General features: G+C 40.3%; 1 protein-coding gene and 1 non-coding gene across 7 annotated transcripts in view; one reads left to right on the top strand and one right to left on the bottom strand.

Annotated features, from left to right (window-relative positions):
• The window catches only part of LOC126377721 (chloride channel protein 2), an 89,717-nt gene that overhangs the window by 69,291 nt on the left and 5,317 nt on the right, over positions 1-15,109 (top strand). For all 6 annotated transcript variants that reach the window (XM_050025511.1, XM_050025506.1, XM_050025505.1 and 3 more), the window contains 9 exons: positions 3,533-3,671; positions 6,182-6,285; positions 7,092-7,187; positions 8,564-8,668; positions 9,890-9,983; positions 11,688-11,835; positions 13,025-13,148; positions 13,380-13,496; positions 14,165-14,260. In XM_050025511.1, the coding sequence (XP_049881468.1) occupies positions 3,533-3,671; positions 6,182-6,285; positions 7,092-7,187; positions 8,564-8,668; positions 9,890-9,983; positions 11,688-11,835; positions 13,025-13,148; positions 13,380-13,496; positions 14,165-14,260 (1,023 nt within the window). The remainder of the gene's footprint in view (positions 1-3,532; positions 3,672-6,181; positions 6,286-7,091; positions 7,188-8,563; positions 8,669-9,889; positions 9,984-11,687; positions 11,836-13,024; positions 13,149-13,379; positions 13,497-14,164; positions 14,261-15,109) is intronic.
• On the bottom strand, positions 4,452-4,533 carry Trnas-gcu (transfer RNA serine (anticodon GCU)). The gene has a single exon. It is a non-coding gene; the product is annotated as a tRNA-Ser (tRNA).

The following is a 15,109-nucleotide window of genomic DNA, read 5'->3' as shown; positions in this document are numbered from 1 at the left end:
CATTGGATCTATCTGTTCCTCCGTATCTAAAGTGTATGTGATGTTTTGTGGCTTACCTCTTACTATGGAATTTATTTTACATTTATCTATCCCAAACTGCATGTGAATATTTTTAGAAAAGTCTTGAGTGATGTCTGCAAGTTTGAACAACTCTTGCTTACTGGAAACGTATAGTTTTATATCATCCATATACATTAGATGAGATAAAATGTGCCGCGTATTGCTGTATTTTAAATGAAATCCGGCATTTGATGAATTTAATAGTTCGGATAATGGATTTAAAGCTAAGCAGAACCAGAGAGGACTTAAAGCATCTCCTTGAAATATGCCTCTTTGAATTTTTATCGGTTCAGTAGTTAATGAAGTATTGTTTTGATTGATAGTTAGCGTAGTTTGCCAGTTCTTCATGGACATTTGAAGAAAATTGATAATGATTGGGTGAATTTTGTATAGAACAAGTATTTTTAAAAGCCAGCTGTGTGGTACTGAATCAAAAGCTTTCCGATAGTCTATGTACATACTGTAAATACTTCTTTTCTTTGTATAGGCTTGTTTCATTGCTACTGTATCTATTGTAAGTTGTTCTTTGCATCCTTGGCTATTTTTTCTGCATCCTTTTTGCTGCTCTGCTAGGATATTGTGTTCATCTAGGTAACTGTATATAGTTTCACTAATGCATGCTGTTATTATTTTGTAAATAGTCTGTAGGCAAGTTATAGGGCGATATTTGGCTGGGTTTGTTTTATCTGTATCTTTGGATATCATGAAGGTTTTTCCATGTGTGATATATTCTGGCATTTGGTCTGGCGATTGAATGAAATGGTTGATATGATTATGTATGTAGGGATGTGTGCATGTGAGTTTTTTGTACCAATAATTATGGATATTATCAGTTCCCGGGGATTTCCAGTTATGCATACGTTGAATTACGTGTTGGAATGTATCTACGGATATATAATCAAAACTCATCTCAGGTGTGTCACATTGAGTGGTGTCCCATTCTGCGTTTGGGTCATGCTGAGCAGGGTTCTCCCATATATTGGCCCAATACTCACGTAAAGCTTCGGGTGTAGGTGTTTCAGTGGATGTTGTTGGCGCTTCTTGTTTATTTGTCAGATGTCTATAGAAATTCTTTTCATTGTTTACAAATTTTGAATTATGCATTTTTCTATTTGTACAGTTTAGATATCTCCGCAGTCTGCTAGCCTTAACGTTTAATTTTTGTTTCAGGGTGTCAAGAAAATGTTCTAATTGGGTATTTTGGTCTTCATATTGAGCATGAATTTGATATCTGCGTTTTATTTCCTCCACTGCTGAGACTAGGCGCGGGCTACTGTTGCCTTTGATAAAATGATTTAGTCGTCCAATATCTGCTCTAAGTCGCTCTATTTTGTTTTCCAGTCTTCTCTGCCATGCTGGTTTCCTGCGTCGTTGGCTAAATGTTTGGGTACCTAATTTGGTGCCATTGCAAACTGCTATAGTATATGCAGCTACGTAGATAAGGGTTTGTAGGTATAAGAAATCTAGATCTAAAGTTAAGTGTTTAGGAAGAATATTTGTATTTATATAATCAACTATCGTGGCAAGTTTTCTGGATGTTTTTTGTTTGGGGATATATGGTCTTTTAGTCGGTTCAGTACTTTTGTAGAGTTCTAGAGTCTGGTTAAATATTTCTTCAATGTGGCTGCTTTCTATATTCACTCTATTTCTTTGTGTTTCATCTGTATTTTCTTCAACCTGTTCATCATGTGACTGGGTGTTAGGAATATTTAAGCTACCTTCTATACTTTCCATGTTATCTTGTGAAAAATTATCATTGGTTTCGGTTCTTTCTAAGCTATTTCTATTTAGGTTAGTGTCTGTGATATTTACAACTTCATCTGTCTGAATTTCGCTTTCTATTTCTTGTCTGATTTCTTGTATTCTGTCTGCTGGAATCATATTATTAGTAACTATTACTCTTCTTTGATCTGCTAAACGTTGCTCCGAAATATATGACAAATGTGGGTAACATTCTAAAAATTGTTCATGCATTTTTTTCCTGTATGCTATCATGTTTTTCTCACATTCAGTAACTTTAAAATAGCATTTCATTATGTTTTCATTGACTTCGTCTGACCATCGCATTCTAGTCATACCTACTGTAGTATTTATGGGTTGCATTGGCTGGGTGGTGTTAAATTGTTCGGGTAATTGTGTTTCTTGTAGTAGTGATTGGTCTATTTCGGTTTGTAAATATTGAGTTACTTCATTATGAATGTGATCTAAAGTATCTTGTGTGAGTAGTTTATTTCGGATTATGGCTCTACATTGATCTCCTATTCTCTGTTTAGATGCGTTCATCGCTGGGAACTTTTCAGTAAATTGATGATGTAGTAAATCTAGATATCCTCTTTTTCGAGTATTTAATTTTGTGACTATGAGATATGTGCGCCATATGAATTTGTTCATATCATCGGTCCATTTTCGACGCGCACGAGCTGTACCAATGGTGGGTGCAAGGTTGACGGCGATTGCCTCCTGCACAACATCCACGGACATTGGCGATAAGGTGGTAGATCGCGATGTTGGGTGTACCAGTCCCTCATATGAGCGTGGAGACGAAGAAGGCGTCTCGAACAAAGAACTGCAAGATGTTGTTGGCGATGTGGGACGTGTAGGGTGGGGTGTGACATTTGACGAATGTCCCCCCGAGTCGGCTGTAGCATCTACATCAGTGGCCCGCCTGTTCAGCTCACGATGATCGGCTGTAATATCTTGTGTGACGTGAGCCCGCCTGCTCAGCTCCACATCACCGGCGTCCCGCGTACTGTAGCATCCAGCGCCGGCTCCAGATGCGCCCCGGCGACCCCCGGGCAGCGACCGTAAATTATACCTTTTTCTTTCTGTAGACTCCATCATTGTTGGGTTTTGGGACCGTTGGTTTAGAAAGGGTATAGCTAGGTGTTGTGCTACGTATTAAAGTTCAGCCGTAGAAACGGGTGTGGTTTAGGTGTTAGCAACCAGTCGGAGTGCCTCCTTCCCGTAAGCCCCCCCACCACGGCAAGGTGGTCCCGTGGGGGGGTTATTATTATTATTATTATTATTATTATTACTATTTGACAGTTCTTTGCATTGCGCACTTACTTTTATATGCGCCAATGTCAAATTTCAATATTGCTTTCTTAGATGAATTGCTTCGATGTGGCCATTTTAAACCCTCAGTTAGGGACATCGTAACGAATACTGAGAGGAATGATTCAGCTCACGATTCTAGTTAATAGGTATCAAGTGGAATTTTCCATCACAAAATTCGTGATTTTATTTTCAATTCTATACTTTTGTGTAGCAACAATCAGAATCATCAACTCAGAATCATTCCTCAAAGTTACACCCAGTACCCTAAAGTTACCCTATAGACAAGGTGTTAGTGACATCGTAACGAATACTGAGGGGGATGATTCAGACCATGATTCTGAGTTTTTAATTATACATGGCATTTTCAGTCTATTTTTATTGTTCATGGAATTTTCCAATTTCTTTTTTCGTGCAGGTAACCCATCTTCTACCAATAATGGCGGCGGTTCTAGCAGCGAATGCTGTCGCAGCACTCCTCCAGCCATCTTGCTTCGACAGCATCATTCTCATCAAAAAGCTGCCTTACCTGCCCGACCTGCTAAGCTCTGCTAGCCGTGAGTCATCATTTGAAAGAAAACATTTATTATCCTTATTTTGTGATGTCGGTTAAATGAAATCAAAGCAAATATACTTTATTGCACACAACATACAAAACAAAACACAAATGGATGACAGATACAGTACAATCTGGCGGCCTTATTGCTAAGCAGGAATTTCTTCCAGGCAACCAGTGGAAAGGAAACATTTATTATAATTAAAAACACATGCATTACACACACACACACACACACACACATACACATTTATTGGTTAAAAACTTAAAAAGCCAGCCATTTTGGACAGCTGTCGTTTTGGTCGAGTTTAAATACCTAAATAAAATAAACCTATACATGGTTACACCCCGGACACTTCATATAAAACCACTCGTTTTACACAGACACCACTCATTGACGTTATCGTACACGCGCATATTATGGAGCATACTCCACCACGCTATTCCCTTGCGGGTTGGTGGAGGTGTTTTTACGGCTAATAGCCGGGACCAACGGCTTGCCTCCCGCGGCACCCAGCTCCTCCCCCCCCCCCCAACACCCGCGCGAGGCCGCGGCGTGCCGTGTGTTTGAGGTATATGAGGTAATAAAACATTTGAATTTAAATAAAAATAAATACATACATCAACCCAAACCTATTTCCCACCGGGATAAGCAGAGACTATGACGATCCTAACACTTCAAAAAACACTATACGATTGGCAAAATTTCGCGGCTTTGGCTAAATCAGTAAAGAGTGCATACATACCACCAAATTGGAAATATAAATGCCAAAATATGTGTCGACGAGGATGGGATTCGAACCCACGCGTGCAGAGCACATTGGATTAGCAGTCCAACGCCTTAACCTCTCGGCCACCTCGTCTTGTTAATAACATACTCAAATATACAACTGCTTTGGAAAGTTGAATTAAAGTATAATACATTACCATTAGTAATGTAAACATTGCACTAATTATGTTTGTTTAATTGTCACGTATTAGTTTTGTAATATGCTTACGCGCAGTCCCAATAAAATAGCAAATTTTAATGTATTGTGTAAGTAGTAATTTAAAATTTGTTTAGCTGAGAACTTCTTTTTAATGTTCATAGATATATACATACATAAACTTACGCCTATTCCCCACCGGGGTAAGCAGATACTATGGAATTCCGTTATTGAAAGTAGCTAATACTTATATCTATAATATACATTTGTTCAATATAACACTCTTGGTGCAATAAAGTATATTTAAAGTATTTGAATTTGGAAAATAACTTTTAAAAATTAAACACCAAATTACGCACTGTCTGTAAAATTACATTTATTTTTACTTCTCATCAAAAGGATCCGAACACTTACGAATTTATATTCAACAAAACACGAGTTTAATTCAATTTAAATTTGGAACATGAACTTTAATATTTAAAAAGCTTATTTACTCATCATCAAAAAGATCGGAGCACTTACGAATTTATGTTCAACAAAACACGAGTTTAATTAAATTTGAATTTGGAACATCAACTTTAATATTTAAAAAGCTTATTTACTCATCATCAAAAAAATCGGAACTCTTACGAATTTATATTCAACACAAAACACAAGTATAATTAAATTTAAATTTGGAACATCAGCTTTAATATTTAGAAAGCTTTTTACTTCTCTTCAAAAAGATCGGAACACTTACATTAAAAAATCATGGCATTTAGTCCAGTCAGCTTTTTCATTCTTAAAGTTGATCTTCCGAATTCAAATTTTAAACTTAACTTTAAAATTAAAAACCTCATAATATTCATTATTAAATGACACAATCATTGTCGAACTTGTTTTCGAATTCATGTTTAGATCATAAATTATTATCACGTGCTCAACGGTGAAGGAAAACATCGTGAGGAAACCCATATTCCCGAGAAATGCATTTCGGAGGTATGTGACCTAACATGAATTGGGTTGGTTTTCCCTTCGGGTTGGAAGGTCAGACAGGCAGTCGCTTCTGTAAATAACCGGACCTGTCAAGTCTGCGGGTTAGGAAAGACCCTGTGAAAAAGGGATAACGCTAGGGAGATGAAAAATGGTCTTTTTATAAGATAGATTTTGAAGTTGTTTTATATTTTTAACCCCCGACGCAAAAACGACGGGGTGTTATAAGTTTGACGTGTCTGTGTAAATGTGTATGTGTCTGTCTGTGGCATCGTAGCTCCCAAACGGATGATCCGATTTTAATGCGTTTTTTTTTTGTTTGAAAGGTATATCAGTCGAGAGTGTTCTTAGCTATGTATGGTGGAAATCGGTTCAGGTCTTCAAGGTCATCAGGTCGTTTGTTAGGTGTGATAGGAATGTTACACGCTCAGTTTGCTTGCAAGCATATGTGGAACAAGTTATTTTTTGCTTTTTATAGGGTTTAGCATTTTTAACCTTTTGTCATAATAATTGAGTAAATTTTTTGGTCGGAAGTTTTTTAAATTTTTAATTAAATTTTATTGTGATTACTTTTTTGATGTGTTAAGTGTATTTTCTAATGTTTTCTGTGTAGGTATGTATGATATATGCGTGGAAGATTTCATGGTGCGTGACGTGAAGTACATCTGGAACCGGATGACCTTCCAGCAGCTCAAGGACCTGCTTAAGGAGAACAAGGTAATTTAATCCTTAACTTCTATCGTGTGCGTTGTGAGGTGGATTACCAACCCCATCAACTCTGGTGTCAGGGTTATTATTCAGCCGCCATATGCCCCTGTTATGACTCATGTAACGACTACATACATCAATAAGTAGTAACCGGGACCAACGGCTTAACGTGCCTTCCGAAGCACGGATCATCATACTTTTGGACAATCAGGCGATCAGCTTGTAATGTCGTAACCAAACTAGGGATCACAAAGTGATTTTTGTTATTTGTCCCCACCGGGATTCGAACCTGGGACCTCCGGGTCGTAAGCACAACGCTCAAGAACTTGACCACGGAAGCTATTCTTATCGGTTTATGGCTTAAATGGACTAAAGTGGTCCCAGGGTAAACCAAGCTCCAAACTCGGATCGGTGCAGGGCGAAGTGTCTCTTCTATACGTAGTATTACATACATAAACAACCTAAATACGTCCCACTGCTGGGCAAAGGCCTCCCCTCAATCAACCGGAGGGGGTGTAGAGCATACTCCACCACGCTGCTCCACTGGTTGGTGGAGGTGTTTTACGGCTAATAGCCGGGACCAAGACCAACGGCTTAACGTGCCCTCCCAAGCACGGAATCATCTTACTTTTTCGGACAATCGGGTAATTCAAGCCTGAAAAGTCCTTACCAAACAAAGGACAGTCTCACAAAGCGATTTCGACAATGTCCCCATCGGGAATCAAACCCGGACCTCCAGATCGTGAGCCTAACGCTCTAACCACTAGACCACGGAGGCTGTAGTATTATTGTATACTTTTTCTCCCCTTCCACAGACAATAAAGAGCTTCCCACTAGTGGACAGTCCGACTTCCATGGTTCTGCTTGGCTCCATACATCGATGGGAGTTAGTTAGAGTGATAGAGAAACAGGTATGGACTATGTACTTTTATCTTCTTGTACATAATAAAACAGACACAAGATACATACAAAGATCTGTTGTCTTTGATAAGAAGAAATTATATTTTATGTTGTTATAAATAAATTGAAATTGGCACCCATTTAGATCTCACTTCTTTTGTCGTTGAAGTCAACAACCAAAGCATAGTTCATAATATTGAAGTTGTCTCTCATTTTACATTTATGTTTCGATGGGATATCTGGGATAGGGAGATCGGGCCTTAAACCACCACGCGGGCCCAGTGCGGATTGGTGGTTATTAACGACTGCTAATGCAGCCGGGACCAACGGCTTAACGTGCCTTACGAAGCACGGAGGAGCTCGAGATGAAAACTTTTTGTGGTCACCCATCCTATGACCGGCCTTTGCGAAAGTTGCTTAACTTCAACAATCGCAGACCGAGCGCGTTTACCGCTGCGCCACCGAGCTCCTTGATGGGATATACTAGTATAATACTGTTATTTATTTTATACAATTATTACGTAAGCCACTTAATTTAACTTGATATTGGTGCTAATTCCTGTAAATACAATCTAATTTTATTTTAAGTTATATCTGTCATTTTCTTATCCGCCGAAAAGGAAAGGGACGGGTAATCGACAAGCATAAAATTTATGGAACACACGTCAATTTTAAGCACAAATCTACACCAACCGTCTAAAAATTTTACATCCGTCAATAACCCGACACAGTTAAGTAGACAGCACGTCAAACGGATTGCATACCAGCGACGTACCTTTTGATTCGCCCGGGTTATTCATTCATTTACTCATTCTTCCTAAAATTAAGAGCTGTGAATCATCCGTTCCTTTCCTTTTCGACGGATATGAAAATGACGGATATAACTTAAAATAAAACTAGGCGGTGTCTGCAGGAATCGGGGCCAATGCCATACGAAAATATTCTAAATTAATATCAAACTTATGTTGCCAGGAACACAGTTAAGTCTTGATTATGTTATGTTACATTCAGTCATGTGCCGTTCTCGGGAATGGCCCTGTTTTAAAAACTCTTTAACAGTAAGGGCACTGACTACTTTTCTTTTTCAAATTGATCAGAAATCAGAATCATTTATTCAACGTAATTATTATGGATAAACTTGTTGAAGGTCAATATAACATTTTTGAATTTACGTCATTTCGCAAGGTGTTATGGCTGAGGAGAAGAAATGACAACAAACTGCAACAGCAACACATCTTTTAAAAACCAATGAGGGTATACATTACAAGTTATTTAATAATGATCTTTCGTGTACTCTGGTTTTATATGCCTGAAGGGTAGGTAATCAAGTTCTATTTGCATAGCTTTTGCGCCTTACATTTCTTTTTTTTTCTTTTTACGTTGGAAGGTGGGTCGGTCGAGAAGACTGCAAGTGGCGGCGCAGTGGTTGCGAGACGCCGAGAGACGCAGGCAGGAGAACGAGGCCAAGAAGCGAAGACCCTCACGGTTCGAGGTGAGACACCTCGGACACTTCATACTTCTTCTCTCGTGTGGGTTGTGAGGTGAATTACCAACCCCATCAACCCTGGTGTCAGGGTTACTATTGAGCCGCCAAAGGCCCTTGACATGGCTCATGTAACGATTACTCACTTACATCAGTAAGTAGTAACTGGGACCAACGGCTTAACGTGGCTTCCGAAGCACGGATAATCTTACTTAAGGACAATCAGGTGATCAGCCTGTAATGTCCTAACCAAACTAGGGATCACGAAGTGATTTTTGTGATATGTCCCCACCGGGATTCGAACCCGGGACCTCCGGATCGTGAGCCCAATGCTCAACCACTATACCACGGAGGACACTTCATACAAACAACCTCGTTTTACACAGACACCACACATTGACGTTATCGTACACGCGCATCTGTGTGTGTGACGCCTGACGCCTATACGATTCAAGAAGTATGTTCGAGGGGGGGGTGAGGTAAACCTAGCCCAGCTGTTGGTGGGGAGCGGACAGTTGCCGTTCTATACGTAGTATTATTCCTTATTCTATGGTGACATTACATGATACCAGGTTCAAGATAAATTATGAAAATCTGATTACTAAACAAAGACAGATCTAAAACAAACTAAACAAATTTTCTTTTTTCTATTCAACTTATTATTTATCAAGAATTACGTAATAATAAGTCCGACATTTTGTTTTTCTATGAGGTCACAGTGTGCTTAATAAAAAATCCATATACTTAATCTTACTTTCGGACAATCAGGTGATCAACCTGTGACGTCCTAACCAAAGTAGGGATCTCCACCGGGATTCGAACCTGGGATCTCCGGATCGTGAGCCTACCGCTCACCCTCAAAATAACTGATTTGACTAGTTGGAAACTAGCCTCATCATCATCAGCCCATTAACGTCCCCACTTCTGGGGCACGGGCCTTCCCTATGGATGGATAGGTAGATCGGGCCTTAAACCATCACACGGGCCCAGTGCGGATTGGTGGTTATTAACGACTGCTAATGCAGCCGGGACCAACGGCTTAACGTGCCTTCCGAAGCCCGGAGGAGCTCGAGATGAAAACTTTTTTTTTGTGGTCCCCATCCTATGACCGGCCTTTGCGAAAGTTGCTTAACTTCAACAATCGCACACCGAGTGCGTTAACCGCTGCGCCATCGAGCTCCTCCTTGGAAACTAACATATTATTCATCAAATGTGTATCTTCGTATCCAGGTGACTCCGGCGCCGGATATGCTGCAAGTCCCTGGCACCGGTATGACTCGAGGATCGTCGCTCACCACCAAAGACCAAGGAGGCCTTATACCATGTAAGTAATATTAAACCCAACGACTAGCTCAGGGGCCGCATCGCAGCACTGACTGAAGTTGACAGCACACGTCAAACGGCTTGCATACCAGCGAGATACCTTTTTGATTCGCCCGGATTATTCATTCATTTACTTCATCATCAGCCCATTAACGTCCCCACTGCTGGGGCACGGGCCTTCTCTATGGATGGGTAGGTAGATCGGGCCTTAAACCACCACGCGGGCCCAGTGCGGATTGGTGATTATTAACGACTGCTAATGCAGCCGGTACCAACGGCTTAACGTGCCTTCCGAAGCACGGAGGAGCTCGAGATGAAAACTTTTTTTTTTGTGGTCACCCATCCTATGACCGGCCTTTGCAAAAGTTGCTTAACTTCAACAATCGCAGACCGAGCGCATTAACCGCTGCGCCACCGAGCTCCTCAATTCATTTACTCATTCTTCTTAAAATTAAGAGCTATCAATCATCCGTCCCTTTCCTTTTCGGCGGATAAGAAAATGACAGGTGTAACTTAAATTAATATTAGTAAGTAGGTGTCTGCAGGAATCGGGGCCATTGAGCACTTATTTTTATTTTTAAGTTAGAGATTATTTAGAAGATATGTATGCATGGGATTAACTGTCTGAGAACTGATATTAGGCAGCTAAATTACTCAATTGTATAAAAATATTTTATGTTTATTTTTTATTTTTTTAAAGAACGTCTAGGGCCCTGGGCCGAGGTTTTTCTTGCAGCTTCTTTTCCCCGGCTATACAGGTTGTGAGAAGCTGCAGTAGTTTTAGGCGGATGAGACGTTCGTTATGTAAAAATTGACGATTCAAAGTGTAACTATGTTACCTACTGAATAAAGATATTTTTGAATTTGAATTTGAATACGCGCAAACGTCAAATTTCTATATTGTTTTTTAGATGAATTGCTTTGCAGAGGCCTTTTTAGATCTCCCCGCACAATAGGGTGTTTGACTAGGTCAAAGATAAGTTATAAAATGCTAATCTAGAAATAGAAGCCAGTCTACTATGACTAAAAATCAATCATATGTTTTATATTAACACATTTTTTTTTCTAAACTAATGATTGTCGAATTTGTGTTTGAATTCATATTTGGATCATAAATGACTATCGGTCAGGGAAAACGGCGTGAGGAAACCCACATTACCGAGAAACGCGTTTTCCCTTCGCGGGTTGGAAGGTCAGACAGGCAGTCGCTTCTGTACAAAACCGGACCTGTCAAATCTTCAGGTTAGGTAAGCGGACCCTGTCAAAAACGGGATAATGCTAGGGAGATGGCATACTTTTTTGTCGGATACCTACTATAAAATAAATATTTATAAATAAATAAAATCTGGTATCTGGTTGATGGTTGCGATGATTGCGAGTGTGGAGTATCACCACAAACTATGGCTCACCTTTTGTGCTGTCCTAAGTGCCCTAACACCTGCACTATTAAAGACCTATACGCAGCCACTGACAATGCAGTAAGCGTGGCCAATTATTGGTCAGCAAAAATTTAGTATCGATCGCCATCGACTAGCAAAGAAGAAGAATAAATAAAATAAAATAATGTTTTATTGGCAACAAACAAAATACAATCAGCTAGAGGCTGATGCCTTCTTTTAAGCTTTTTTATAGTATACCAGTTATATTTATTATAGTAAACCTGTCTGTTGATGGGATGTAATTATTTCCTCCTATCTCCCTCCAGCACCAGGTCAACTCTTCCGTCCGAAGTCGATCCTGAAGAAGACCAACTCGTTTACTCTGACCCGCGGGCTGGTGAGCCCTGGGGTTCCGCAGACGCCCCTGTCCCCCCCGCCCTCCGTGTACACAACTGTCACTGGAGCTGAAACCAGGTAACATGAGGATGTTCGACATTCCAGAAAAAGAATTAGACTAGACTAAGGCTAGACTATACTAGACACACACATGCACGCACGCACTCACACACGCACGCACGCACGCGCGCACACACACACACACACACACACACACACACACACTACTAGACTTGACTAGATTTCACTAAACTACACACACACACACACACACACACACACACACACACACACACACACTACTAGACTTGACTAGATTTCACTAAACTACACACACACACACACTACTAGACTTGACTAGATTTCACTAAACTACACACACACACACACACACACACACACACACACACACACACACACACACACACTACTAGACTTGACTAGATTTCACTAAACCACACACACACACACCCACACACACACACACACACACACACACACACACTACTAGACTTGACTAGATTTCACTAAACTACACACACACACACACACACACACACACACACTACTAGACTTGACTAGATTTCACTAAACTACACACACACACACACACACTACTAGACTTGACTAGATTTCACTAAACTACACACACACACACACACACACACACACATATACACACACACACACACACACGCACATACACACACTACTGGACTTGACTAGATTTCACTAAACTACACACACACACACACACGCGCATACACACAAACGCACGCGCACACACACACACACACACTACTAGACTAGACTAGATTAGACTTTTCGTTGCTAGAACCACGTCCTTCAGTACCTATTATCGCTCATATTTTTTAGAACCTGTAGATATAGATTAAGTTGATTGACTGAAAGATAAATTGCGGTTTATGATTTATGACGTATTAAAAAGAACTACTTAATAAACTGTCTGCCGTCGTCTGTTTTTCCAACTCGTTATGTTCTGGGAGTCTTCAAGGGTGGAATGAATAGGCATTTGCTAAGCGTGATCCACCCCAGACCTCATCGTCACTTACCATCAGGTGAGATTGTGGTCAAACGCGAGCCAATATTACATACATAACATAAACAGCTTGTACACGTCCCACTGCTGGGCACAGACCTGCTCCACTGCGGGTTGGTGAAGGTGTTTGGACTAGTAGCGGGACCAACGGCTTAGCGTGCCAATATTATTTAAAAAAAATCAAAGCTGAGTTGTTACTCTTTCTAGAATCCGCGCGGCATTTGAAGCGATCTTCAAGAGGTCGTCTCTCCTACCAGACGTGGAGGGAGGTCTACCAGACCAGCTCGGGAGTCTGCCAAGAAGCCCATCAATCAATAAGAAGGTTCAATTGGTGAGTTGAAGTCTGATAGAATGTACTATTCTGTAAATCCGACAGAGGACTCCTTTCTATCATGGTATCATCACGACTATACTCACTCCCAATTGGGGTTGAACTAAGTACCCACACCTCACCGAGCTTACTGTTAGACCAACGTGATATATTGATACAAATATTAGTATGATTTTTTTCGCCTATTTCCCTTTATCTGTCTCATTAACTAACTCCGCTCTCCCTGTCTAGCCCCGTGAGCGCGTGTGCGACATGTCTCCGGAAGACCAGAAGACCTGGGAGCAGCTGGAGATGGCAAAAGAAGTGGATTTCGATCGCATGCTGCAAATAGCGAGAAGAAGGGACAATGTGCGTACATCTAACGCCGTACAGGGTGTTAATGATGATTCAGCTCATGATCCTGAGTTGATATCAAGTGGAATTTTCCATCGAAAAGTATGGAAATGAAATTAATTAAAAAAAAAAACAAACTAAACATGAATTTGGCGGCGGAAAAATCCACTTGATATTAACTCGAAATCATGACCTGAATCATCCCCCTCAGCATTCGGTAAGGAGTCAATATTGACACCCTATAAAGAAATAGTATTATTTCGTATAGAACAGTAATTCTCCCCCCCCCCCCCGCACCAATTCTTATCGGGCGCAGACTTCACCCCCTCTGGGTTACTTTAGTCTTAAATAACCGTAGGCCTCTACCCACACATTCCTTTGGGTCTTTGGCGACTCAATAGTAACCCTGACAAGGGTTGATCATCGGTCATCGATCTCACAACCCACACGAGAAAAGAAACACCAAAAGGTCTACACCAAACAGACACCAAGCATGTTTTTTAAGTGACATAATGTACATTTACCGTAAATGGCATTAATTACTTAGCGCTGGGGGCTCTCGCTGGTACAAAATTGAAGACAACAGGCCTGAGGGTGCCCTGAATCGTGAACCTCGACTCAGGGTGATCCAAGCGTGTCTGTGTATATTTTGGTTACTTACACAATATTGATTTCGATTACAGCAACACGACGAATCAGAGTATGAAGATGAGAATCTGTACATCTGCCACATCGACCCCGCGCCCTTCCAACTCGTCGAGAGGACCTCGCTGCTTAAGGTAAACACTTCCCACTGTTGGCCAAACACATCCCACTGTTGACCAAACACCTTTCACTGTTGGCCAAACACATCCCACTGTTGGCCAAATACTTCCAATGTTGGCCAAACACATCCCACTGTTGGCCAAACACATCCCACTGTTGGCCAAACACGTCCTGCTGTTGGCTAAACACGTCCCGCTGTTGGTTAAACACATTCCACTGTATGTAGCTTAATATGGGTCTGAAAATAATAAAAAAAAAACATTAAAATGAATTTTCCAATAGGAAATTCCAATTGATATCAACTCATACTCACAGTCTGAATCATTCCCCAAAGTTTTCGTTACGATGGTGACATCAAAAAAAATATATATAAAAAAGTGTTAGGGATGAGGTCAAAACTAGATGGCGCTGCTGTAGCATCGCCAACCCCAAGTGACAGCTAGTTGGCCAACCGATCATCGAATGTGGCCAACTCTAGGCCGCATCGAAGCGGGAGCCGAGCGCGGCACTCACTTTGACTCGACACGTGCTACGGAGTGGTTGTGTGAAATTCTTAGCGCGGAATATTGTAGTTCGGTGACGTCATAATTTCAATAATTTGTAAATGGTTAATTTTCATTAAAATATTTTCTAATTTGTGCCCGAGCATTTATTTATTTGAATTAATTTAGTTATTTTGCTTACAAAAGTATATTTTATTTATAAGTATATTTTTATTATATAAAGTATATTTATTTAATTTTATCACTAAAATAAAATTTATAAAATAAAATATACTTTATTTCGGACAATTTTACATCCATATCAGATAGAAATAAAAAATAAAAGAAAAGAAAATACTTAAAGACCCTGAATAATATTTA

The sequence above is a fragment of the Pectinophora gossypiella genome, chromosome 24 (assembly GCF_024362695.1).
Source record: "Pectinophora gossypiella chromosome 24, ilPecGoss1.1, whole genome shotgun sequence".
NCBI classification, from domain to species: Eukaryota; Metazoa; Arthropoda; class Insecta; order Lepidoptera; family Gelechiidae; genus Pectinophora; species Pectinophora gossypiella.
The sequence above is the reverse complement of the archived record's forward strand: the minus strand, read 5'-3'. Positions and strand labels throughout refer to the sequence as shown.